General features: G+C 40.0%; 1 protein-coding gene across 5 annotated transcripts in view; it reads left to right on the forward strand.

Moving 5' to 3' along the window:
- The window catches only part of LOC123771692 (cadherin-86C), a 129,566-nt gene extending 102,919 nt beyond the window's left edge, over positions 1-26,647 (forward strand). For 3 of the 5 annotated variants that reach the window (XM_069313353.1, XM_069313354.1, XM_069313356.1), the window contains 15 exons: positions 3,806-3,946; positions 5,830-5,953; positions 6,903-7,101; positions 7,927-7,999; positions 8,393-8,545; positions 8,696-8,854; positions 9,280-9,433; positions 10,122-10,297; positions 11,613-11,747; positions 12,223-12,307; positions 13,322-13,434; positions 13,887-13,993; positions 17,510-17,624; positions 18,234-18,370; positions 18,817-26,647. In XM_069313353.1, the coding sequence (XP_069169454.1) occupies positions 3,806-3,946; positions 5,830-5,953; positions 6,903-7,101; positions 7,927-7,999; positions 8,393-8,545; positions 8,696-8,854; positions 9,280-9,433; positions 10,122-10,297; positions 11,613-11,747; positions 12,223-12,307; positions 13,322-13,434; positions 13,887-13,993; positions 17,510-17,624; positions 18,234-18,370; positions 18,817-21,241 (4,296 nt within the window). In that variant the 3' untranslated portion in view covers positions 21,242-26,647. Of the gene's footprint in view, positions 1-3,805; positions 3,947-4,989; positions 5,201-5,829; positions 5,954-6,902; positions 7,102-7,926; positions 8,000-8,392; positions 8,546-8,695; positions 8,855-9,279; positions 9,434-10,121; positions 10,298-11,612; positions 11,748-12,222; positions 12,308-13,321; positions 13,435-13,886; positions 13,994-17,509; positions 17,625-18,233; positions 18,371-18,816 lie in introns of those variants that run through there. The other 2 variants (XM_069313355.1, XM_069313357.1) reach the window with 2 other exon arrangements.
- The last annotated feature ends 275 nt before the right edge of the window (positions 26,648-26,922 follow it).

Here is a 26,922-nt window from a genome sequence, read left to right on the forward strand (position 1 = left end):
AGTAGTTATTGCTGGGGTCGGGCAGCTACTGAGCGCAAGCCGCAACGATCAATCACCATTACACATTAAACAATGATAACTTTTGTGTATTATTTTGCATTGAGAAATATATTTAACATGTATACAAGTTTTCTTGATATATAAAGTTTCGCCTCGTTAAGTGTCCGCCATCTTTGTTCGTAGGCTGTGATTAACGCGATTAAAAAAGTTTATACAACAAGAAAATTCCAGCACTTTCGCATCTGTTTCAATGACCATTTTTTATTTCTAATAATATTCAACTGATTTGTTGTATATCGCTACATAAAATATTTTTCCAAAGAATGTTCCCCCTAAGAATGGGGACTGACGGCTGAGTGGACAGCGCTCTGGGTTTGTAGTCCCAAGGGTATGGGTTCGATCCCCGGCGGAAGGCGGAAACAAATGGGCCGAGTTTCTTTCACCCTGATGCCCCTGTTACCTAGCAGTAAATAGGTACTATGCAGGGAGTTAGGCAACTGAAATGCTTTACCTGAATAAACATTTGAATTTGAACTGCTACGGGCTGCTTCCTGGGGTTCTGTGTGTGAGTGCGTGTGTGAAAATTAGGATTAAGGACTTGCCCGAAACGCTATGCACGCTAGTGGCTGTACAAGAATGTAAGAACTCTTATATATATATATATTTATATATATATATATATATATATATATATATATATATATATATATATATATATATAAACCTACTTAAAATTATCTGTTAGATTAAGGACCTGCCCGAAACGCTGCGCGTACTAGTGGCTTTACAAGAGTGTAATTACAATACTATGCTATGTATTCTCACAAACCCAATGTACCTTCTTGTATATAAATAAATAAATAAATAAATAAAAATCATTGTTACCAACCTTGGTTTGGCTGCAGAACAGTCATTTGTCTTGAGCTAGACATCACGTGTGTCTGGGGAGTGTTGGCACCGCTGGAGCCTAATTTTAGCTTTTCCTGCATGTGTCTAAACTCTTCATAAATTTACCAAAACAGGTTGTACGTATAATTTTCGACAATTCAGTAAAAGAAAAAAAACTAGTTATTACGTGATTATCCTTCCAAATTATATTACAAAACGGATAAATATCCATTTTGTGATTCTTTTGATAAGAAAAGTATCTGAAACTTAATTACCCGTCCTGAAGTATAAACATGAAGTGCTTTTTAATCTTGAGGAATTCCAGCAGCTGTCGTAATTCAGCGGCTGTTTTGGTCGTTTATATAATTTTTTATCCTCTCAAGGTTGAGGGCAAGAGAGAAGTGATAAGTAGACTGTCTGGGCGTTATGCAGTGGTGAAGAAACTGGTGTTGTCATGCGAGAGTGTGCCCGCGCTCTTGCACGGAGTGCTTTATCTACTGGTATCAGCATACATGGTAGGCTGGTACCAGTCTACCTGTAGTTCTTGTCTACTAGTGCCTATGGGGAAGAGGTCTGGCCCTTTATGCCCCGTTTATTAGCCTTGTTATTCTTTTTTTTTTGAGATATATACAAGAGTTGTTACATTCTTGTACAGCCACAAGTACGCGTAGCGTTTCGGGCAAGTCCTTAATCCTATGGTCCCTGGAATACGATCCCCTGCCGCGAAGAATCGTTGTTACAACCAAGTACACATTTTACTGTTGAGTTAAACAGAGGCTACAGTTAAGGATTTGCGCCCAGTAAATCCTCCCCGGCCAGGATACGAACCCATGACAAAGCGCTCGCGGAATGCCAGGCGAGTGTCTTACCACTACACCACGGAGACTTCTAGGTTCAGGAACCAGGCTATATGTAATCGACTTGAGAATGGTCCAGGACGGACCGAAACGTCGTCGTCCCTTCACTTTCTAGTGTGTGGTCTGGTCAATATATGTATTATTCATGCTTCACGAATAAAATTTATTAGTTCCCCCAAACTTGCAGTTGTATTGACCATTTTCTATGATAACAGCACTCAACGCTAATTTCAATTTCCCTTTAATGTACAAACTGGTAATATTCTACCGGTTATAGATGTAATACAGTTCTCCCGGTAATATTTGTTAGTGTAGCAAAACTTATCTTATGTTATTACTCGTTCCATAAAGTTATTATTAGCCCATTTTATGTAAAAGTTCCTCCTGAACTTGCTATCAGCGTTCCATTTTCTATCCTCAATTCTCGACCACTGTCTTAACATTTTCTATAACAATTAACCTGGCAAACTACTGGAAAAATCGTTTATAATAATAATAATAATAATAATATTTTATTTAGGTAAGGTACATACATACAATAAATTTTTACAAAGATTGGTTGACTTATAGGTAGAGCTAGTACATACAATGCCTAAAGCCTTCGGGCATGATAAACTTAAATGACAAGCTTAATACTAATTGAGCATAATGAGTAGATGAAAACAAGAAATGAAAACAGATGAAAAAGCAGCACAAATACAATTATGTCGACAAACAGCGCTCTTTAAAGAAAAACAGACATTGGTTGACAATAGAAGGGTAAGGTAGGTTACAGGGAATTTATTAGGTATAGCTTCGTTTTTAACTTAAACTGGTTGAGAGAGGTACAGTCTTTAGCATGGTTGGGAAGGTCATTCCACATTCTGGGCCCCTTGATTTGTAGAGCATTTCTAGTTTGATTAAGTCGTACTCTAGGAATATCAAAACTGTATTTATTTCTGGTGTGGTGCTCATGGGTTCTGTTACAACCTTCTATGAAGCTTTTGAGATCAGTATTGGCATTATAGTTTAGCGTTTTATATATGTATAATACACATGAGAGAATGTGCAGAGACTTAATGTCTAACATATTCAGAGATTTGAGTAGGGGTACCGAGTGATGTCTGGGGCCAGAGTTGGATATTGTCCTAATAGCAGCTTTGTGTTGAGTAATTAGAGGACGTAAGTGATTTTGGGTAGTAGTAGTTTAATATTTCTGTTTCAGATATACTGCCATTTACCAATAATTTAGTTTGTATATCTAGCAAAACCTATTTAAATAAATATTACAAATAACCCAATTATATAAAATTCCTCAAGGTTTATCACTTTCTATGAGGTATCTGGAAAATGTCAAGGACCTCCTATATTATCTCAACTCGAAATCGACCACAATTTTACCTCGTCTGCCTAGAAACCGGCAACCACTCGAACTTGGGCTGGACGGTAGAGCAACAGTCTCGCTTAATGCAGGTCGGAGTTCTATTCCCGACCGTCCAAGTGGTTGGGCACCATTTCCTCCCCTTGTCCCATCCCAAATCCTTATCCTGGTCTCTTCACAGAGCTATATAGTTGTAATGGCTTGGCGCTTTTCCACGATAGTTTCACTCCATTCGCCCATTTTCAGTACTGAAGTTAATCCCTTGCCAACTTATCATGTTCTGTAATCACTACACTGTAATCACATTCACTGTAATCTGTAATCACTACACTGTAATACAAGGGGGCCTGGTAGCCTGGTGGATAGTGCGCAGGACTCTTAATTCTGTGGCGTGGGTTCTATTCCCGCACCAGGCAGAAACAAATGGGCAAACTTTCTTTCACTACTGAATGCCCCTGTTACCTAGCAGTTTGATTAATTGACAGTTGAGAGGCGGGCCAAAAGAGCAAAGCTCAACCCCCGCAAACACTACTAGGTGAATACATTCGTATGAACAAATCCACAAGGGCCTTGACGAGGATTCGAACCTACGTCCGAGAATCGAACCTAAGGCCCTTGTGGATTTGATCATTTGATACATCACGCTATTGTGGTTTCTGCGTGTAAGCGAATCGAAGGCTCCATTGTCCCGTACTTGCAGAACCCGTTCACGAATGTTGTGTACGACACGAGGAACATCGTGTGTGTGGGCGTGTCCGTGATGGTCGAGGACCGCCAGGACCAGCCACCCATCTTTCTTTTTGCTCCGCCTGTCACCCGCATCACCAGTAAAACGCGGAAGGTAACTAATAATGATAATAATGTCATTCCAAATGTCGCATTCCTATAAATATTGTTTAGGGTGATCTGCTTGGCATTTCTAGGAAGATTGTTAGTGATCTCATCGCATTTTTCGTTGGATTCTAACAATGTGAATATAGTTTAGTTATGCACCCCAAATATTCCTATCCTGTGAACGATACTGGAGAATGTTTAGAGGTAATTGGCTCGGCAACTGAATCCTAAAATTAGTTTAGTTCACCAAGTTAGAGCACTTAGACAAAAATACAAGTCACAGCTTCGTATCATCCTTTGCAGATGACACAAAAATCAGTATGAAAATTACCTCGGCTGAGGACATTGAAAAACTTCAAGCTGATATTAATAAAGTTTTCGACTGGGCATCAGAAAATAACATGATGTTTAACAGCGATAAATTCCAGGTACTCAGGTACGGTAAAAATGAGGACCTTAAACATAATACAGAGTACAAAACACAATCAAATGTACCCATAGTAGGAAAACAGCATGTAAAGGATTTGGGAATAATAATGTCTGACGACCTAACGTTTAAGGAGCATAACCAAGCAAATATTGCGACAGCCAGAAAAATGATAGGATGGATTACGAGAACTTTCAAATCCAGGGATCCCATCACAATGGTTGTACTCTTCAAGTCACTTGTGTTGTCCCGTCTTGAGTACTGCTCAGTACTCACTTCCCCCTTCAGAGCAGGAGAGATTGCTGAAATAGAGGGAATACAGAGAACATATACGGCACGCATAGACGCAATAAAGCACCTAAATTATTGGGATCGTCTCAAAGCCCTCCAAATGTACTCACTAGAAAGAAGACGAGAGAGATATCAAATAATATACACCTGGAAGATACTAGAGGGCCAAGTACCAAATCTACACAGTAAAATAACAACGTACTGGAGTGAACGATATGGAAGAAAATGTAGAATAGAACCAGTGAAGAACAGAGGTGCCATAGGCACAATCAGAGAACACTGTATAAACATCAGAGGTCCGCGGTTGTTCAACGTCCTCCCAGCAAGCATAAGAATTATTGCCGGAACAACCGTGGACATTTTCAAGAGGAAACTAGATTTATTCCTCAAAGGAGTGCCGGACCAACCGGGCTGTGGTGGGTATGTGGGCCTGTGGGCCGCTCCAAGCAACAGCCTGGTGGACCAAACTCTCACAAGTCAAGCCTGGCCTCGGGCCGGGCTTGGGGAGTAGAACTCCCAGAACCCCATCAACCAGGTAACCAGGTATCACTGATGAGGACTTTACAATTTACTATGTGCATCAACAGGCAATTTAGAGTTTATCATACAATAACGTGAGGCTGTCATAAGCGGCCCTAATACAATGGGTTTGTTAGTTAGTTTAGATTACATGAGCCCCATACAGTGGGTCCTGTAGCTGTGGCCTACATCCTTGGCTCACTACCTGCATCTGGTGCCTCTCTTCACTCAGCAGTAAAATAGGTCCTCGGGAGTTAGGTGACTGTTGTGTGGTTGCATCCTGGGGAGGGTCAGGAGTTGATCTGGGGGATTGGCCATGGGTAAACCTAAGTGAAGGCTTCCTGTGCTTAGGCTTACCCACGGATGGTTCAGTGTAGTGGTGGGTCAGGTCAGGAAGGTCAGTAGTTGGACCTAAATTAACCTAACAAGCTTCCCATCCTTGACATTATGAATCAAAATATGTAACTCTGTTACCCACCATAAAATAATGTTTCCTCAGTAGGCCAATAACCATCACCTAATTCATATCCAGACTCTTAACTAATCACAATTGAGGTTATATATACAGGTATATATACTGTGCAGTGCACTTCTCCCACCCTTCCTTCCTTCCTTCTCCCTATACCTGAGACTAACCTTCTGCCTCTCACCAGGATGATGAGCTGGTGAAGATCAATGCTGAGGATGGAGATCGTGGCATCCCTCGTGAGTTACGGTACTCCATGCAGGCAGCCTCCACACAGTATGCTCCGTTTTTTGCTATCGATCCCAAGAGTGGTGAGTACTGCCCCTTTCCCCCCTTTTTTCTCTTGCCTTCCTCCTCTCTCCAATTTGCCCTTTTCTTTCCTGCCTACCTTTCTTTCATTCCCTCCTGCTAGAGTACTGTCTGAACATCAGAGATCCATGGCTGTTCAATATCCTCCCAGCAAGCCTTAAAAATATTGCTGGAACAAAGGGCAAGTCTTCAAAGAGCATTTAGAAAAGTTTTACAATCCCCATGACGCAGTGATAAAACACTCGTCCGGCGCATCGCAAGCGACTTGGCCTGGGTTCGTATCCTGGCCGGAGAGGATTCATTAGGTGTCAATCCTTAGCTGTAAGCCTCTGTTCATCCAGCAGTGAATGGGTACCTGGTTGTTAAATGATTTGGCGAGACATATTCCAGGGAAAATTTGGATTAAAGACCTGCCCAAAATGCTGTGTGTGCTAGTGGCTTCACAAGAATGCAAGAACTCTTGTGTATCTAAATGAAATAAAAAAAAAAATAAAAAAAAATGCAGGACCAATCAAGTTGTAGCAGATATATGGGCTTCTGGGGCCAGGCTTTGGGAGTAGAACAACTGCTTCAACCCTCTCCAGGTATTCCCCTTCGTTCCCTCTAGGTATTCCATATGTTCCCTGCAAGTATGCTCCTTCATTTCCTGTGGGTATGCTCCTTTGTTCCCTCCTGTAAGGCCCTTTCTTCCTCCCTTCTGCAAGCCCTACCCACAACACCTCCCAGGGTCTGTTGATCAGGAAGGACAGTACAAAGCTCTCAATCCTTATCTATGAGAGATTAAGTTACTATACAACAGAAACCAAAACAATGGGAGGGCATATGATGATAGTGGTGATACTATGTTATCCTCCATATTAGTAATTTGTGCAATCCATGTCAATATTACTACTGTATTTTATACACAATAAAAATTAACATTTGTGTACAAATTCTCTCCTTTCCCTGCAGGTTCCATCACCCTGCAGAACACAGTGACGCGGCTGATGGAAACAATGACAACTTTGGAGCCCATCCTGGTGACAGTGACGGCAGTGGAGATGGAGGACGAGAAGACCCGAGCTCCTCTCGAGACTTACAGCTCCTCTGTCGAGGTCGCCTTTGTCGTCATGGATAACGAAATGATGATCCCACAGTTTGTTTATGAGCAGTAAGTAAAATGATGCTATTGTCTTTGTTAGTGTGTTCTTTCTTCAAGCTTTTAGGATATGTAGCCAACAATTCCTTGAAGATGAGTTCACATATTTCACAGATTGCCTACCACACACCCCCAACATTACAAAGACACTATATCCTTCATAGGGGAGTGTATTACACTAGCAACTGTAAAGTCATCGACACTAGCGCTAACAAAACAGAATGATTACTCATCCTCCAGACAAGATAAATTCCAAACAACATGACCAACTTCTGATATAAAGCAAATACCGTACAGTACTGTATTAGTAGTTGACAAAATTTCAATATCACTCAAAACCATCACCAGAAGCATAATTAGCAACAAGGTCACATAGTCTTGTATTAGTTGTGACAGCTTATGGAAGTGAAATGTCCCAAACTCAGGTGTGCAGATTTATGAAAACAATTTTCGACACCCTTTCCTCATTACTGTGCTAGCTTTAAATAGCTTGCAATCAAATTTGAATGTGCTTATTTTCAAAGCCAGACATACATTCATGCATTCTTATTAAAAGGTTCAGAGTTAACTTCTTGTGGATCTCTTTACATTGGGCTGTAAAAACATGATCAAGACTGGCAAGGGTGTCAAATTTAAGTAAATAAAGGCAGTGTTGAATCAAATCTTTGACTATCAAATAGAATCCTAGAAATTATCATGAGATAAGAACAACTAGATATATTTGAAGAAAGCAGAATGTAAACAAGAACTAGCAGATTTTGTTTATATCAATGAGTTGTCAAACAAAACACTTGTATGGACTAGAAACAACATAAGCATGTGTGTTTTTTTCCTCAGGTATGTTGGCGAGGTACGAGAAAACAGCCCACCTGATACCATCGTTTCCTTCCCCAATCCCTTCTTAAAGAGGGTGAGTCCTTTTTCTATCCCTTCCTGAAGAGTAAATTTTCCCCCAACTCCTTCCTCAAAAAGTGCAATCTAGATGTAACTTATGTTAAATATTGTTGCAATCTAGGTATAATATAGTTACAGTAGTTGTAATTTGGGTGCTATTGAGGTATATTCTGAATACAATCTGGTCATAATACATGTATAATAGTTGCAATCTGTGCACAATGGAAAACCTGTGCAAACATTTGGTTGATAAGTAAAAACTTATCAATTATCCAGCCGAGTTGTCATTACACTGGATGACAAATCCCTCTTCCCCATCTTCCACTCAAACCAATCCAGCATAAAGCTACCCGCCAGTATTTAGATCAGCCGTGTCAGAGTGTACATAAACAGTTCCAATCCTCTGCAGGGATTGAAGGGCATGTTTGCCATGACCATAGAGGGGGATGATGGTATCTTCACTGTGGAGCCCAACATCGTTCGAGACTCTTCAGACTTCATCATCAAGGTCAAGCTCACAAACCTCTTGGATTTCGAAACCCGACCCAGGATCGAGTTTAAGGTACCGTTTCCTGCAGTACAGTAGTGATATTGATTCATTACTAAAACTCGTCAACCAATGTTTGCTCTACATATGCCACCCGATAATTCATTATATGCCAGCTGATAACCATTCTTTAACACCATCCAATTCCTCATTGAATTATACTAGGTATATGCTCGGCAAGTGTCTGGATCAGGGCAGGCATCGAGCAGCACGCAGGTGAGGATCAATGTGCTGGACCTGAATGACAACGTGCCTGTGTTCAACAAGCAAGTGTACCAGGCACAGATCTATGAGAACATTACTGCTGGCACTTCCATTGTCAGGGTGAGAAGATTGTTAATCTTGCTGGTGGAAGTCTTGGAGCTATTCCTTTAGCCAAAAAATATTATAACTTGATAATAATAGTTTATATATTTGTATATACTGGAGAGGGGGGGGGTATGAAACATTTTTCACCTATTTTTGAGCCATTAGCATGTACAATTTATACATTTAACTATGAATGTTAAATGTTGTATTTAGCATTTTTATGAATTTGTAAACATTTCTCTCATAAAACATTTAGCAAATTCATAAAGTTTATATATAAACTTTATATATATAAAGTTCCAGTGAGAAATTTATTGAATTACAGTACAGTTTATGTATAATATTAATACAATTGAAAAACAATGAAATTCCTTAGGCTTTAACTCTTGCAGTTGAAAATTCAAAACCATGTAATCTTACAAGCTTAACACAACTTGCAGGTCAGAGCAACGGATGCAGACAACGGAGATTTTGGTGCCATCAGGTACACACAGCTGAGTGGTAAGCTGGCGGATAAGCTCCAGTTGGACGAATTGACCGGCCTAATCTCGTGTGCCACTAACACCCAAGATTTTGATCGAGAGCTGAATCCAGGTACGTGTGTGTGTGTGTTTTGTTTTGGTTATGGCATATATATACAGTACTTAAAGAGCACAGCCACTTTTCCACAGTAAACTACATTAGTGAAGGTTTAGCTTAGTGATTGATTGCATGTACGTCTATATAGATGTAGCCCTTTAGAAGTACCTGTACTTTAATTTTCCTACTTCCCACAAGGAAATATCTTTTTCTTATTATGTACTTTTGTTGGTAGGTATCTAATGCCTACCTATAGTCTAATAGCCTACAGATTTAGTCTAATTTAGTCTATTTACACTAAACAGAGCATAGCACAGCATAGCATAGCACAGAACAGCATAGCACAGAACAGCATAGCACAGAACAGAGCATAGCATAGCACAGAACAGAGCATAGCACAGCACAGCATAGCACATAACAGAGCATAGCATAGCACAGAACAGAGCATAGCACAGCATAGCATAGCACAGAACAGAGCATAGCACAGCATAGCACAGCACAGCATAGCACATAACAGAGCATAGCATAGCACAGAACAGAGCATAGCATAGCACAGAACAGAGCATAAGACAGCATAGCACAGAGCACAGCATAGCATAGCACAGAACAGAGCATAGAAACATAGAGCAGCACCGATGAAGTTCCACAAAAGTATCCTGTACACACGTTTCAGTTTGATAACTAAATCACTTTCTCATTTCAGAGATCCATCTAACAGTGGAAGCCGCAGACAATAATGGCTTGGGCAATAAAGCCATAGCAAGGGTGATTCTTCAATTGATAGATGTCAATGACAAGACTCCCAGATTTCTCAAACCCATTTACAAAGGAGTCATGAAGCCAGATCAGACTGGCCTCAAGGCACCATTGCAGGTTGAGGTGAGTAGTATGATGACAGTAGTATTGTATAATAATAATTGAGGAGAGTAATACTGTAATAATAATTTGTATTTTTATTATTATTAAGTTTTGTTTATAAAATATATATACCATATATGAACATGTTAAAATGGTTAATTAGTAGTAGGTACAGAAGTTATATATATTAACATAGAGCCACTAATATGCAAAATGTTTCAGGCATAACTGAATAAATTTAGTTAACTTAAAAATAAGTTTAATGTGGTAACACAACCCCATGGGGTACTAAACAAAATTAAGTCAAGTTAGGCCTTGCAGTAGGTATATGGTCTTCATTGTGAGGTGAGCTGTGGTGACTACTAGTCCTTAAAATTAGCCAAAACTATGCAAAACTTCTTACAATTAAGTATACAAGAAATTTAATTATTTTGCTATAAATGTTTAATTTATTCCTTGTGTAAGTTTTGGGTCATAATATGGATTTATATCAGACCATTTTGCAGAGAATGATAATGGATTATATTAGGTATAATGATTGTGGCATACCTTGAGGTTACCTTGAGGTGCTTCCGGGGCTTAGCGTCCCCGCGGCCCGGTCGTCGACCAGGCCTCCTGGTTGCCGGACTGATCAACCAGGCTGTTGGACGCGGCTGCTCGCAGCCTGACGTACGAGTCACAGCCTGGTTGATCAGGTATCCTTTGGAGGTGCTTATCCAGTTCTCTCTTGAACACTGTGAGGGGTCGGCCAGTTATGCCCCTTATGTGTAGTGGAAGCGTGTTGAACAATCTCGGACCTCTGATGTTGATAGAGTTCTCTCTCAGAGTACCAGTTGCACCTCTGTTTTTCAACGGGGGTATTCTGCACATCCTGCCATGTCTTCTGGTCTCATGTGATGTTATTTCTGTGTGCAGGTTTGGGACCAGCCCCTCTACATACAGTAGCATACATACATACAGTATATTGTGATGCCAAATCATATAATCTTGACTTGGAGTGAGAGTGATTGTTTGGTGGTGTGCTATGGTTCAAACCATAACTTAGTTAATAATGCCAGGCCCTGAAATAATTAATTTAACAATAATGATAATACAGTAATCATTATTTATTCATAGGCTATGCAAAGGAATATATTAAGATTGTTATTTAGTAGAAACTTTAATTTATTATATGAAGCCATTATGCATAGCATTTTGGCCATTAACCTTAAAAACTATACTGTATTAACTAAATACAGTAATTTATTTAGGTAACATTTAATACTACACAAGAAGTAAACTAACATACAGTATATCATTTTTTTTATATATATATAATATGTCTTGCTGCTTCCAGGCTGTCGATGACGATGCGGACGAGCCCAACAACAAGGTTCGCTACATTATGGACTCCAGCATTTTCAATCGTAACTTCAGAGTTGATGGTCAGACAGGAGAAATAACTGTGACCCAACAGCTGGCATATCCTCAGGTAATGTGGTGTAGGGTAGATATCAAGGTGAACACACCAATAAATGTGGTGTAGTTACATATGATGATGTATCTCATCACCAGTGATGAAGAAAAATAATGTATTAAAATTCCCTTTCTTCTCCATGTCCTGAGATACCCAGTGTGGTAGGTCCTCTATGCTAGGAATAAGATGCCTAATGTTGTCCAAAGATACCAGTATGCTAGGTCCTCTGTGCTAGGAATAGGATGATCTATGTGGTAGGTCTCTTATGCCAGTTATAAAACTTCAGCTGATTTGCTGCTGGACAAATGACAATTTTGTAATGATAAAGTTAATATGAAAACAAGGGATTTAGTTTTGAAATATATTTATGTATGTACAGTATAGAAAGTAGTTTTGAAAGTAGTATATGAATGCATTTGACGTATTTAAACTAATAAGTACATTTATGTTTAAACAGGTATTCATGTTTCATTTTTTTCTTCTTTAACAGATAGCTAAACTTGGAAAAAGGAAAAAGCGAGCATATGATGATGAGGAGGGAATTATCAAGTTCAGTGTCACAGCATATGACCTTGGTAAGTCATATTGGGTCATTAACTAGTCAGGTTTATGCATACTGAACACAGTAAAGGTAGAATAATGCATAAATTATGAAATGCCTTGTGTGAAGGAAGTGGTCTATGTCCTCGGCTCACAATCGAGGAATGTGGCTTCAATCCCCGGACAGGACAGATATCATTGGGCACATTTCCTTTCACATGATTCCTATATTCACCTAGAAATAAAATTCTTATCCAGGAGTTGGGCAACTGTTGTAGGTTGCATCCTGGGGAAATATGTACTTTTGTATGAGGTCCCCCCCCCCCTAGGGGGGGGACCTCAATAAGCCTATGTGTAGTACATGCTTCCTATCCCTGACAACAGGAATAATTTAATTAATTTTGTCAGACAGGAAGCTGTGTATATATATATACTTTAAACTTTGTATATAGTTGTATATAGTCCTGGGGACCATTCAGGCTTGTTTGCATACTTTAAACTTGTATCGAGTTCCCCTCAAGATTAAACTACTGACCCCAGGATGCAACCCCACAACAGTTGCCTAACTCCAAGGTACCTATAAAATGCTAGGTGAACAATGCATTAGATGAAAGGAAACATGAACAACCATTTCAATCCTGCCCAGGAATAGAACCCGTAATCTATGACTGCGAGTTGAAAATGAATCGATATACTGTATAAATAAGCAAAAGCCCTTCTCTACTCTTTTTATCCACATGAGAAAGAAACCAGCTACTTCCCACTCTTGCCTAATCACTTACCATACATGTTATCAAAGTACATTACTGTATAATCATCATCATTCCAAGAATCTAAGTACACTCAACTAATCTGCCTTTTGGCACATCCTTAAGGTTTTTTGATTTGCATTAACTTGTCAAAGTATAACCACAGATCTTATCAGCTATACTTATAAGGTCCATTTAGGCTGATGTGCTATTTTTACACTAGTCTTCTGCCTCCTTGGACTGGTATTTGCCTTTCTTAGACTGTTCTTCCTACTTAAACTGCTGTTCTGACCCTAACAGGAGTTCCCCAGCTGACTAATAGTGTGCCAGTTCATATCTTCCGTGAGGAGCACGTGGAGCGCTTCATCTCCTTCATATATCCCAAGCCTCCAATTGAAGTTCGCTTTAATAAAGTAAGTGCTAGATGACAAGTCTTAGAAATATAAAAATAGGTTAAAAGAATCTTAGAAAAGAATCTGCCTCTGATAGAACAGGTTTTGGGGAACAAAGAATTGGTATACTGTATTATAGATGTATGCAAAGAAATTTTCAACAGCCCATTGAATTTGTTGTTGAATATAGATAAAAAGCTTAAATAAACTTCTTAAAACTATATACAATATTGACAGCCAAAAGTTATCTGGCTACAGAAATACTACATAAAATAAGAAAGTATGATTGACCAGACCACCAACCAGGCAGCCTGCAGCCTGGTTAGGGACCTGGCCATGGGGACATAGGTCCCCAGAACCAGCACAAGATTCTATTACCCTAGAAAAATATTACAATATTATAAAATTAGTTAAGAGATTTAAGTTTTGACGTATTACTAGAGGAAGAAAAAGAACATGTCATATACTTCCAGATTGATATAGAAAGCATGCTGACCACAATCACCGGAGGGGAGACGGAGATCATGAAGATTGAGGACTACAGCACCAATGACAACAGCAGGTTCCCTGACCCTAATAAGTAAGAGGTGGAGAAAGGGCGAACATGACGTGTGCCATATCACCCCCAAGTCCGTGTGATATAATTGCCGCTCACATCATTACGCTGTATATTTGTGCTTCGTAAACAATGAGTGTGAAATACTTCCAGCTTGCGATTTTTTATTTATTTGTAAAGTTACATGTCCTGTCTTTTGATGTACTCATTACTACACCCTCTGTAAAAAATTGTTGTAATATCGTTCCACCTCACCAATTCATCCGAACACAGTTGACATATTCTCCATTATAATAATATAGCGCTGCTATTCATGGCATTAGTTTTAAACTAATGTTATTAATTGAAGGTTTAAAGTAGATAGAAATATTATTTGGCTTCCAAGTTGAAATACTGCATAGTTATTGTAGATTCTCTAAAACTTGCATACATTTAAATAATGATTAAGCTTCCTGCCTTGCTGTCATGCTTATATTCAATGCAGATTAAAGTCTTCATGTACACAAGGACTAGATACACTAAGAGGTGTACTCGGCTTCTCTGTGTATATACAAAGATAGTTTACTTTTGTCCTGAACTATGTTCAGGGATAAAGTATACTTACCAGTTAGTCAGTAAGCTTTTGTGGTTGCCTAAATAACCCTCCCATGGTTGATAGGCCTAAAACCCAACACCAAGCTAAATAAAGTCTTGGCATATATATTAGTAACTGTCTGCCTTTAGGAAGGTAACGACTTCTAAATAGTTTTAAATGCTCAGTAGTAAACTTTTAATGTGTTAGCTATAGATGTTTAGTTTTACAAGTGTTATAAACACGAGGGACGTGGCCAAGGTGTACTTTAAGCTTGTCTGTGCTTGCTGGAATATTAAAAAAAAAGAATTAAATCTAAAATAAGAATTTATGCTTTTTTTTGAGCAGTTAAATTCTAATTATGCACATTGTATAAAATAATGATGTGTAATGCTTGTGGGAGTTTCAGACTTAAAAGATGATAAATTTTGGGAGAATAATAAATAATATGCAATAATAGGATTTATCAAAAACAAATAATAAAGATATGGATGGCAGCTAACAAAATACAAAATACTTGAGATTTTGAAAGACATAATATCTTGATGTAATTCATTGGGTGATTAGAGGTTTAGGTATGTGATACCACAGTACAGTATATGTAGAATTATTTAAAACTGCTAATCACACACATGCAGCAGCGATAAAATTTAACTTTTTTTTAATAGAATTACCGTTAAACCATATGACTAGATAATTGTTAATCTTCGTACGTACAGTATCTCGTAAAGATTACAGATCCATGAGACAACTTGGTTTTCTATAAGTGCTTTCAACTCCAGCATGTAGTGAAATTCCAGAAGAAGAAAAATTAAAAGTAGTAGGTAATATTTGTCTAGCGGCAGCGTTGACTCGCAGGCCATGGCAGTCACTGCACCGGGTGGAGCCCTCAGTATTCTTCTGTCACATGTGTACCCCTTCACCATCTTAAAGAATGTTCAAGCAACAGATTCTAGTAAATATTCACTGAATTGGTGTTGATGACAATGAAAGCATCCTCTTATATACACGAGGAGACCCAGATGAAAGACTGTCAGTGTGTGTTAGCACCTGTGCATGAATGTGTTACACTTACCACCTTTTGATATATTTTTTCAGAGAAGTTGTCCATCTACTGTATCTTAAGTCATATACACTGAGGTCTACCCAGTTTCATGGTGTATATATATATACACAGAGTTTTTTTTTTTTTTTAGTCCAAGACTATGCAGGACTAACTATGCAGCAAGACGTACACTTGTTGGTTGGTCAGTAAGCTCTTGTGGTGGCCATTCTGCACTTCATAGGCCAAATATATTCTATTGAGATGCAGGTATTTTATACAGAGTAGGAGTACATACAGTATTCAGTAACAATTTTGCACCTACTGTTACTAAAAAATACATTGATTTAAATGTATTCAACCTTATGAGCCTCTGGGTTAATTTTATTGCATCAAAATATTGAACATTTGAAGATTTTTTTTTATATATTCCAGTTTTAAGTCTAATTATTAAATGGTCTTATACAATATGCAATTGTTAATAAATGCAATCAAATATCGACTCATTAAGTCTTGAAGCTGTGAATGTAAACATTTAGCAGACCTTTGCAATCCTCCCCAAAGTTATCAGAGAATAGAGCTGGTTTCTGGCGTGCCTGTACAGTACAGTATATGTATTAAGTTGGAGTTTTTTGTGTTCACTATGCGATAGTTTGAAACTTTTCTGCAACTTCAACCTAATAACCATAGATGTGTGTGATTTTCTTCAAGTGATATTCCACCCCACCCCCCACACCAGAGGTCATGTCCTGTAATGGCTGTCATCTCCGCACTGTCTTCCACCGTGTTCATGCCACAAGTATTGGGCTCCTTAGGCTTGTTTTGATTACTGTTATAGCCAAAAGTTAACATTCTGAATTATCAAAAAAAAACATTTAAAATGATGAAGGCTAACAATCTAAATGATCAAAGCTGATATTCTAAAGCATTAGCCACAACTTTTGAAGCTAAAGGATGGCTAAACTGTGTGAGTGTGTCAAATTGACTTTGGCAAAAGTATCCAGAACAAGCTTATGTATTAAAAAATGCTAACGTTTTAAACAAAAAAATCCTGATATATGAAACATTGATATATTACATTGAGACATTATGTGCCTTTAGACAAATAAAAATAGTTTATGAACTTATTTTTCATTTAATTAAATAACAGCAACTTTTTGAAGAATAGAACTTGAAGTAAATTAGCAACAATGTACATTAATGATTTGACTTGCCTTCCTCTCCCCCTGTATTTACCTACACCTTTCCTGCCCTTCACCTACCCTTCCCCCATCCTGCCCTGCCCTGCCTTCACCTACCCTTCCCCATCCTGCCCTGCCCTTCACCTACCCTTCCTCCATCCTGCCCTGCCCTTCACCTACCCTTCCCCCATCCTGCCCTGCCCTTCACCTACCCTTCCCCCATCCTGCCCTGCCCTTCACCTACCCTTTCCCCATCCTGCCCTGCCCTGCCCTTCACCTACCCTTCCTCCATCCTGCCCTGCCCTGCCTTCATCTACCCTTCCCCCATCCTGCCCTGCCTTCACCTACCCTTCCCTCATCCTGCCCTACCTTCATCTACCCTTCCCAATCCTGCCCTGCCCTGCCTTCACCTACCCTTCCCTCATCCTGCCCTGCCCTGCCTTCACCTACCCTTCCCCAATCCTGCCCTGCCCTGCCTTCACCTACCCTTCCCTCATCCTGCCCTGCCCTGCCTTCACCTACCCTTCCTCCATCCTGCCCTGCCCTTCACCTACCCTTCCCCCATCCTGCCCTGCCCTTCACCTACCCTTCCCCCATCCTGCCCTGCCCTGCCCTTCACCTACCCTTCCTCCATCCTGCCCTGCCTTCATCTACACTTCCCCATCCTGCCCTGCCCTTCACCTACCCTTCCCCCATCCTGCCCTGCCCTCGCCTACCTTGCCATATTCCCCCACAATGACTATCAGGAGTGTGGTAACAGCACTAGTGAGAAATGATGTCAACACAGTTGTGGACATTGAGAAGATTTTTAACCAGCTCAACAGCACCAGAGCTGTACCCCAAACCGAGGATAAGAAAGAGGTAAGATCTACATTGTGTATTGAAGGCATCTAACTGCCTGCTTTTGATATAATTTGTCCATTTGAAATTCAAATTTAGAGTATAATTTAAATTTGTGTATATGTACTTAATTTGTATTGTTTGTATTCTTACAAATAGCATCCAAAAATAGGGTATCATTCTTAGATATTGGACTTATCTCATATTTTTGGATTTTCATGAGAGGTACTGCTGAGTTGCTTATAAAGTAATTTTTAGCTCATTAGTTTATCTTTTGCAAAAATGTCAGCATATAATGTCTTGGGTCACTTCCTAATTAACATCAGGACACGTACTGCAACTCTGCCATAATAACATGTCAGATATACAAATTCTCATCAAATTATGTTATATGTAAATGCTATGATAATGCATTTTCTAAATGCTATTTTAAATAAATTGTGGTTATAAATGTTGTTATACAGTACAACTTTCAGAAGAGGCCACCAGGTGCACTTTCCACAACCAGACATGTATAGTTACATCCTATACATCTTGTAGATTTAAAGATTTATATATGTTTTTTGTATACAGCATGAAGATTGTTGGTTTGTCTCAAACATTTCCCACCTTTTTAATGTTTTACATCAGACTGTGGACTTGGCTGTGCTGGAGGGTCAGCGTCAGGCATATCTGGCATGGGTGGTGGTGCTGTGCGTCTTGCTAGCCATCATCATCATCATCATCGTCTGCTGCTTCTGGCCCATCTGTCCTTTCTACAGGCAGAGGTGAGTTAGAATGTGTAGTTCACTGTGTACATTCACAGTTTTAATAGCCATTTGTGTAAATGTCATGCCGTGTAAATAGTTTTTTTTTTATATACAGAAAGACAAACTGTTGTATATATTGAATTGTAGTTTTGCTTCTGAGGATATGTTCAATTTTACATGAAAGTGTTCAAGCATATTCTAGTTTATATATTCTACATCAGATTTCTTTATCAGCACCTGTAAAATTTAACAGTGCCTGTACTAAGGCCTACCAAACATTTCAGTGTGCACTATGAGGTCAATTAAAAATGTTTAATTATTTTCAGCACATTACTGTAACTGAGAATACTGTACATAACTACTTTAAGGATAGGCCTATTTAGGACAAGAATCCTGTTGTAATCGAATAAATTAATTGCTTTGCACTCCATTATAATATTTGAAATAAATATTTTTCTTCACAGAAAAAAGATGAAGTCAGTTGGAGATGAGAATGCAGATTCCGAGCACGTATCTTACATCAGAGTTGACGAGCGAGGAAATTATCGTGGTTACGAAGAAGAAAGAACTTGGTGGGATTACTTACCCACTTGCTGCACTGATGGGCTCACCTATTTTGGAGTTAGTCGCCCCAAACGAGCTGGTGGACGTCTTGCCTGGAGTGGCGATGAACGTCAGAGGTACTGGCAATTCGGTGGTGGTGGTGAAGGAGCTGCCTTGGATGACCGGATTGTGATGGGCCGCCGTGGTCCTAGGGATATGATTCTTCTGGAGGATTTGGATGAATCTCGTTTGCAGCAGCAGGGTCGAGCTATGAGAGTTGATTCCAGAAACTCTTATAACTCGCAAGATCCCAGACGAACATTTATTATACGGGACCAGCGAGGCAATCCTCGAATTGCAGAATCACTAAGAGAAGGTGATCACTATATCATGGAAGATATTGATAATACGCCACGTAATATGCGTATGGATGATCCAAGGGCCATGCGTATGGATGACCCAAGAATCATGCGTATGGATGACCCTAGAGCTATGCGTATGGACGACCCTAGAACTATGCGCATGGATGACCCAAGAGTCATGCGCATGGATGACCCAAGAGCCATGCGCATGGATGACCCAAGAGCCATGCATATGGATGATCCAAGAGCTATGCACATGGATGACCCAAGAGCCATGCGCATGGATGACCAAAGAAATACTCGCATGGAGGAGCCGCGTGGCCCTCCTGCACAGAATGTCAATGTTGAAAGTGATCCACCTCCACCTGCCCGCCAGGGAAACGTGGAGTACCTCCGACTAAACGCCAGCCCGCACGGCGTCGTGCTCCGCGATGACGGGAGCACGGGCCGTCAAGGTCGCCCAATAAGGCGGTCTGGCGTAGAGCCGGGGGGGATAATGTTAACTCAGGAGGAGATGCAGAGACGGGCACTCATGCACGAGGACGCAGGGGGCGGGGATATCAGCGGTCGCCACGTGGAGGGGCAGTCGGTCGGCGTGACACCACGCTCGGACAGAGAGGTAATATACGAGGATGGGAGAGGATTCGCCCACGGGTCAGTGAGATATCTGCACAGCAGAAGTCCTCCCCAAGCAGATGTCCAAATACAAACAGAGGACATGAGCGGGGGGCGAGGCGATCACACGGTGCCTCGACTGAGAATAAGAACGCCAATAGAAGAAGAAACAAACAGCTTGCTAGAGGCAGAAGAAACACGATCATCACGGAGAGAGCAACAGAGGGCCAGACACAGTTCTCAAGTGGAAGTGGAACCTACAGTACACGAAGACAGCATCAGTCGACGCTCAATGAGGTCTCCTCCCAACTCGCTGTACCAGCATACAAAATCTTCAATTCTTCGTTTCGAGACCACCAAAGCCAAAATGGACGAGGATCCTCAGAGGAAAGAATCTACTCTTTCCCGCCACAACAGTATGAGTGCAACAGATGGTCGCCGGAGTTCCAGTGTAGAGAGCAGGAGTATCGATGGAAGGCGGTCCATCAGCCAAGTCAATCTCGAGGGCAGACGATCCAACAGCCAAGCAGCTTTAGATGGGAGACGTTCCCACAGTCAAGCAACCTTGGATACGAGTCGAGGCGCCCAAGCAGACAGCCGAGCCAGCCTCGAGAGGCATGGCTCACTCCCCAGCTTGGAGACAGGGTTAGAACGCGAAGCAGCCAGGCGATCAGTCAGCCGACGTGGGTCTCTAGGCCATCAAGATCTACTGGACGATCCCTTACCAGCCGCAGATGGTAAGAGCAGTTATAATAGTGAGTATGAAGATGATAATGAAGATGATAGAAATGGGAGCAGAAGACATAGAAGCACTTCACAGGCACGCTACATGGAATGGTATGACAAAAAGGGTGACAGAGGAAAGGACTCAAAAGATGGAGGAAGGAGATCAGGAGATGCTGAAGAGTCAGAATACACTCTGGACTCTACAGAAGGGGCCAGCAGAACGATAGAGGGCAGGGACAGAAGAGTCCATCGTTCACAAGCAAGAGAAAACATGCTAGATGATGGAACTTTGAAGGTCATAGAACCACGGGAGGCTGGGGAAGGTTCAGAGACCCAGAGCCACATCATATCAGAGATTCCTATCGATTCAACAGGACCATCAAGAAGTCCTGCAATACCAGTCTCATTAAAGACTCATGAAGGTGAAGATGAACTACGCACCATCATGGACAGTGAAATCAACCTAGGGGTAAGTCAAAGTTCACAGTTGTTTGATAGTGACGTTGATCTCGAGGCAGTTGCAGCAGCAAGGGGAAGGCGCAAGAGGAACCACTTACTTGAAAAGAAAAGTATATTTACTATCGCTTATGATGATATGCAGACGGAACAGCTGCGACCAGAGTCAGCTGCGGCTGAACCTTAAACATGGGCAGTTTTGCTTTGGTGTTAGTGCAAATAAAAGGATATTAATTACTTTGGCTAATTAAGATCCTTGATAAAGTGTCTTTGTAACTTTGTGATATGATACTGTACTCTCGTCATTCATGCTTATTTTCTAAATATTTGGAACATTTTTTTACGTGACAACTTCCATGAGTGGTTTTGGAAACTGGACTTTTACCCAGAGAGAGACTTGTTTGAAATCCAAAATAGATATCTGCATGTCATGGAATTGTGATTTGTGTTTCTCTGTTGACAAATTTGAGCAATGTGGTGTAGTGAGGACAATGAAAATTTTTACCCTAAATGTTCACATTATAAATTACTATAAAAAGTGCACAAGACATTTGGTATTACAGGTCTGTACTAACTAGATATTTTTAGGGTCATTTACCTGAATTTATCAGAGTGACACCATCTATACTGGCCTCAATGAGGACAGAAATTTGTGTTTCTCTGTTTCTTCACCATAATTTGGGTCACCGTTTATCATTGGTTTTCAACTGCTGGTCCACAAGCCACTGATCTGCTTTCCAGTGTGTAATGATCCAAGGTTGCTCTAGTGGTTAGAGAAACCTCAGAATGTACAAGCAATGATACTGCTTTCACCAATGTCTCGCTCGTTTACCCCTTGTATTTGGGCTATAGTTTGCCAAGTTGTTTATAACAAATATGCCCCCTTGGTTGGTTACCCAGTCTTTGGCTGACGGGCGGATGCTGTAGGCCAGTTATTACTGGGTTAGCTGCCTAGAGGCATGCATGAGGTGGTATTGTTTACAATGGCTCTGATGAGACTAATACAGTATTCTCCAGTTTATTCCAATGTCAGTAATGTTTTAGTCATTAATCAGGAGGGAAACTGGGTGGGTGGAATAAACTGGCAGGCAGGAGGGGTAGAGCAAGCTATATGGCCAGCCCATCCTCTTGAGCATTCACAACACTAAACTGATGTACTAAATTGCCTGAACCTAACCAAGGTCCCACTAATAGAAAATGGGGCATCATTTAAATTTTGTGAGCCATTCTAATTTTAAGTATATCAGTTTTTGGCTTTAGGGAACTTGTCAAAATGTGATGTACTATTCAAGAGGATGGGTTGAGATGGCTGGCTGGTGGGGGAGAAGGGTGGACCAGGCAGAAGGGGGTAGGCAAAAGAACTGACGACATTGGTAGCTGACAGGAAGGGGAGCTGGCTGGCTGGCTGGTAAGCAGGCACAGTGGGGCTGGCTGGTGTGGAGGCAGGAGGATTGGGTGGGAAGCCGGCAAGTAGGCTAAATGGATTGCTGGCTGGCAGGTGGACTATAGCGCTGGCGAGCGGGATGAATGGGTTGCTGGTGGGAGAAAAAAAGATTTAAATAGGTGGATGGGCAGCCACTAGACAATGAAATGGCTTACATGAAAATCATAAAAACTATAACGAGATCTACTCTCTCAGAAAACTTATAAATATCCTCCCCATCCCTCTGTACACTTCCTCATGGGGTACACGAGGGAGTGTACCCCACAAGGTACACTCCCTCGCTCTCTCTCCACTCTTGATTAACCCACCTATCATTAATGCCCCTTCCATCCCCCACCCCAAATGTTGGGAAGGGTAATCCCTTGCCAATATTTTGCTGCTTGCAACTTTATGGGTAGCCCACCCTCTTAAAATAGGCTGGGCTACTTTGAGAAGCATGGCTGACACTGATAATGATGCTGATAATTTTGAAGAGTTTGTAACAGATGCAAGTGAAAGAGTAGAATTAAGAAAAGAACAGTGTGAACATGTGAACAGAATAACTAAGAAAAAGAGGCAGGAAGTGATAGACATGTATAAACTTTTTTGATGAAGTTGTAGTACTGTACTGTACTGGTATTAGCACCCATATATGTACAGTACTGTAATGTATTTTCCCTTTCGTTAATACAGTATCGTATAGTATATATTTGTACACTAACCTAACCATGTTATTAAAAATAATACAAGATGGAAATGATCAAGATAAAATGGAAAGTATCTTATAACACAGAGTACTATAAGACGGGACACCACATGTGAGCTACGCTTGTAGCTCACACACACAGGTTATTTAACACAAGGGGCACACGCACTAGGGGACACAGGTGGAAACCGAGTGCCCAAATGAGCCACAGATATATTAGAAAGAACATTTTAGTGTCAGAGTGGTTGACAAATGGAATGCATTAGGAAGTGATGTGGTGGAGGCTGACTCCATACACAGTTTCAAGTGTAGATATGATAGAGCTCGGTAACCTGTACACCTGTTGATTGACGGTTGAGAGGTGGGACCAAAGAGCCAGAGCTCAACCCCCACAAGCACAACTAGGTGAGTACACATACACACAGGTGCCTTGAAACACGTACACACTAAAGCACCCTTGGTACATAGAGTATACACACCTGTAGTCCATGGACCATCAGTTGAGAACCATGCCCCTAAACAACATACCCTGCACAGGTTGCAAAATAAATGTTAATTCTAGTGTAACAGCAAAGAAGTATATAAGCCATATTTTTATAGAACTATTTATTACATGCATATTTTTCTTCAGTTTTCATTTAAATCTTTGATAAATATTTGTAACATGTTATAAATCTGCAGTAAGCATGTAGGCAGATGGAAAAAACAAAAGTAACTGAATGAAAAAAAAAAGTATTTTGGGATGTCATTGATGGTCCGAGAGTCATCTATAGAGAGGTTTAGGAATGTTGAGAATGTCTCTCACATGTTGAGAGTTGTACCAACAGATCAGCCTTTTCAGTACTAGCAGGTTAAAAACTAAAAAGAGTGTGACCTAAATGATCCTGGTCATCAATTGGCCTTAAACCATAAGACCTACCATTACCCTAAATGTATTTAAGGTTTAGTGATGTGTTGTGGGATTTTGTGTTCCATCTGTTGTGAAGTTAAGCTGCCTCGAGCTCAGAGATGTATTGGCAAGGGTTATCTCATCTTGAGGTTATCTTGAGATGATTTCAGGGCTTTAGTGTCCCCACGGCCCGGTCAATACAATAGGGTTTTTGCCAATACATGGCAGAAAATGGAACATTTGGTGCTGAATGGGTTACCTTCAAATACATTGTGTACACCTTTATATACATTATGCACATACCTTGTCATTGTGTGCACATTTAATATTGCATACACCTCCCTTGTCATTTTTGTACACTTCCCTTATGTCATTGCTTCTGTCCAGATATTCTATAAGCCAACATTCAACAGTTTTTTTTATTTAGCTACCAAATTGTGGGATTAAAAGCTGGTATTGAATGCAGCTAGCTATATGGCTGAACTAAAGATCATGTGATGAACATGCCAGATTCACAGCTAACGTTACCTAATCAATTAATTCAATCGATTCATTGTATTTATTTTAATTTAAAAATTTACAGTATAAAGTGTCTAAACTGTAATACCTATACTTCTAATAATTATCCTGTACCCACCAAGTTCCAGTGTAAAGGAACTGGAACTTGTTCTGTTCTGAACTTATATGATGAACTATATTGTTCATCATACAATGTGATGTATGATGAATATCATTTATTAAAGATAGGAAAAGTATGCAATTTCTGTGTAAAGCTTGCAAGGGCAGGGGGGGATGAATTTTTCAACACATTCAGCTAGAACATGAATTGTTGAGTACTGTAGAAGTAAAATTGTTAAGATGATAATATTGACCAACTCTTATCAATAAAATGTTCAACAATATTAGTTGAAGAATAAACGAGGCAGCAAGTTTGAGGCCGCTATATCTGAAACATTATGATAATAAGCAGGATCAGTGAGGATCCAGTTCTCACCCCTCACAGTGTTCGAGAGAACTGGATAAGCACCTCCAAAGGATACCTGATCAACCAGGCTGTGACTCATATGTCAGGTTGCAAGCAGCTGCGTCCAACAGCCTAGTTGATCAGTCCAGCAACCAGGAGGCCTCGTCGACGACCGGGCCGCGGGGATGCTAAGCCCCGAAAGCACCTCAAGGTAACCTCAAGGTATCATATGTATATGGGCTCTAACCTTGTAATTATCTTTGATGGTTATGACATAGATCTTGTGTTGTTCCAGGCTGATGATAATACTGTACTGGCCTTGTCCCCAATTCGGTAGCTGAATTTCATTTTGCTCATAGATTACAAATTTCGTATTCCTATGCATGTTGACCTCACCAACATTTTCAATAATTATCTTCCTCTCTATGTTCTCCCACATTTTTTTTAATTTGCTCCTTTTAGTTAATTATTTCATCTTGATAATTCAATTCGTATCACTCGATTATGTAAAAACTTCATCATAGAAATGTAAGTCAAGCTCATCATTCATACCTTAGCCATTACCCATAAAGGATAATCCTCCAAATCAGGCATGTCAAACATGCGGCCCTTTCCAAGCACACCTGAGGCCCGCACATACCTTCCTGAAAAGTTTAAAAACTTCAGAAAGTTTGCCACAAGGATTATGGCAATGTTTAGACACACACCTGTGTGTGTAAACAGTTATTTTCCTTCATGAAATCAACTAAAACTTCTCGGAGAACAAGGCTAACTGATCAACACTTGTCATTTCCGATGAAAGTGGGAACTGCACAGACATTTCAGCCAGACAGCAAAAAATTATCATTGAAAAGGTGCCAAGCCTCAGGGCTAAATGCTAACAATGATTGAATAGTCATAAATAAATGTTAATTTTGGACTATTGTAATTTTTGTACAATGTATTTGTTGCTGTTGCAGAGAAGTCTATGTTGCTGTTTAAAAAAAAAAAAAAAATTAAACTACTGTACTTCATTACTTTGCATTCATGAATGTGGCTGGCCGCTAAACTATTTGTATGCACATTGTACGTTTGTAAGTAATAAAAAACATGCTGCAATAATTTGTATTCAATGACTTCAATTAGTTGTCATGTGTGACTCTCATGACAAGACAAATGTGACCCATATGGCCCCTCTGGGGACCCTCAGTTTGACATGCCTGCTCTTAATTATATTCCAAACTTCATTATTAATTTATTTTTAACACCCTAATAGATTATCTTATCCAGGTACAAATTAGCCATAGAAATTAGTTGGTAATCATATGAAAGGTTTAATAATAAAAATTATAAATATATTAGGATGTGGGTCCACTCATCTCCATCAAAGTATCTCCTGGTGGTTTGTGATCCAGCAGTGAGACTTGTGCATGAAGACTTGCTTGTTGAGATATGAGACTCGGATGAGGCATGTATAATTATGTAAATATATATGTATATTGTAAACTAATATAGGCAAATTGTCAGTTTCCTCACACATTGCAATGTTCTTATGATAGACCCCAAGTCAGGCGAGGTGACTCTGTGATCAGCTGTAAACGTCCATCTTTCTAAATACAATATTGTGCAAGATATTTGTTTGTTATTGAATCCTTGCCTGCATAAAATGTGGCTTTCACAACATAACCAGCAGATTTTTTTTCCAAATATAGATGTCACTTTTCCTTAAACTAGTATTTTCACTGCTGAACTGTGTTTAATTGTATATTCTTAAGTTGATACTTTATTATTTTTATTTTATTTTATTTTATTTATTTTATTTATATATATACAAGAAGGTACATTGGGTTTGTGAGAATACATTGGATAGTACAGTATTTACATTCTTGTAAAGCCACTAGTACGCA

The sequence above is a fragment of the Procambarus clarkii genome, chromosome 75 (assembly GCF_040958095.1).
Source record: "Procambarus clarkii isolate CNS0578487 chromosome 75, FALCON_Pclarkii_2.0, whole genome shotgun sequence".
Classification (NCBI taxonomy): domain Eukaryota; kingdom Metazoa; phylum Arthropoda; class Malacostraca; order Decapoda; family Cambaridae; genus Procambarus; species Procambarus clarkii.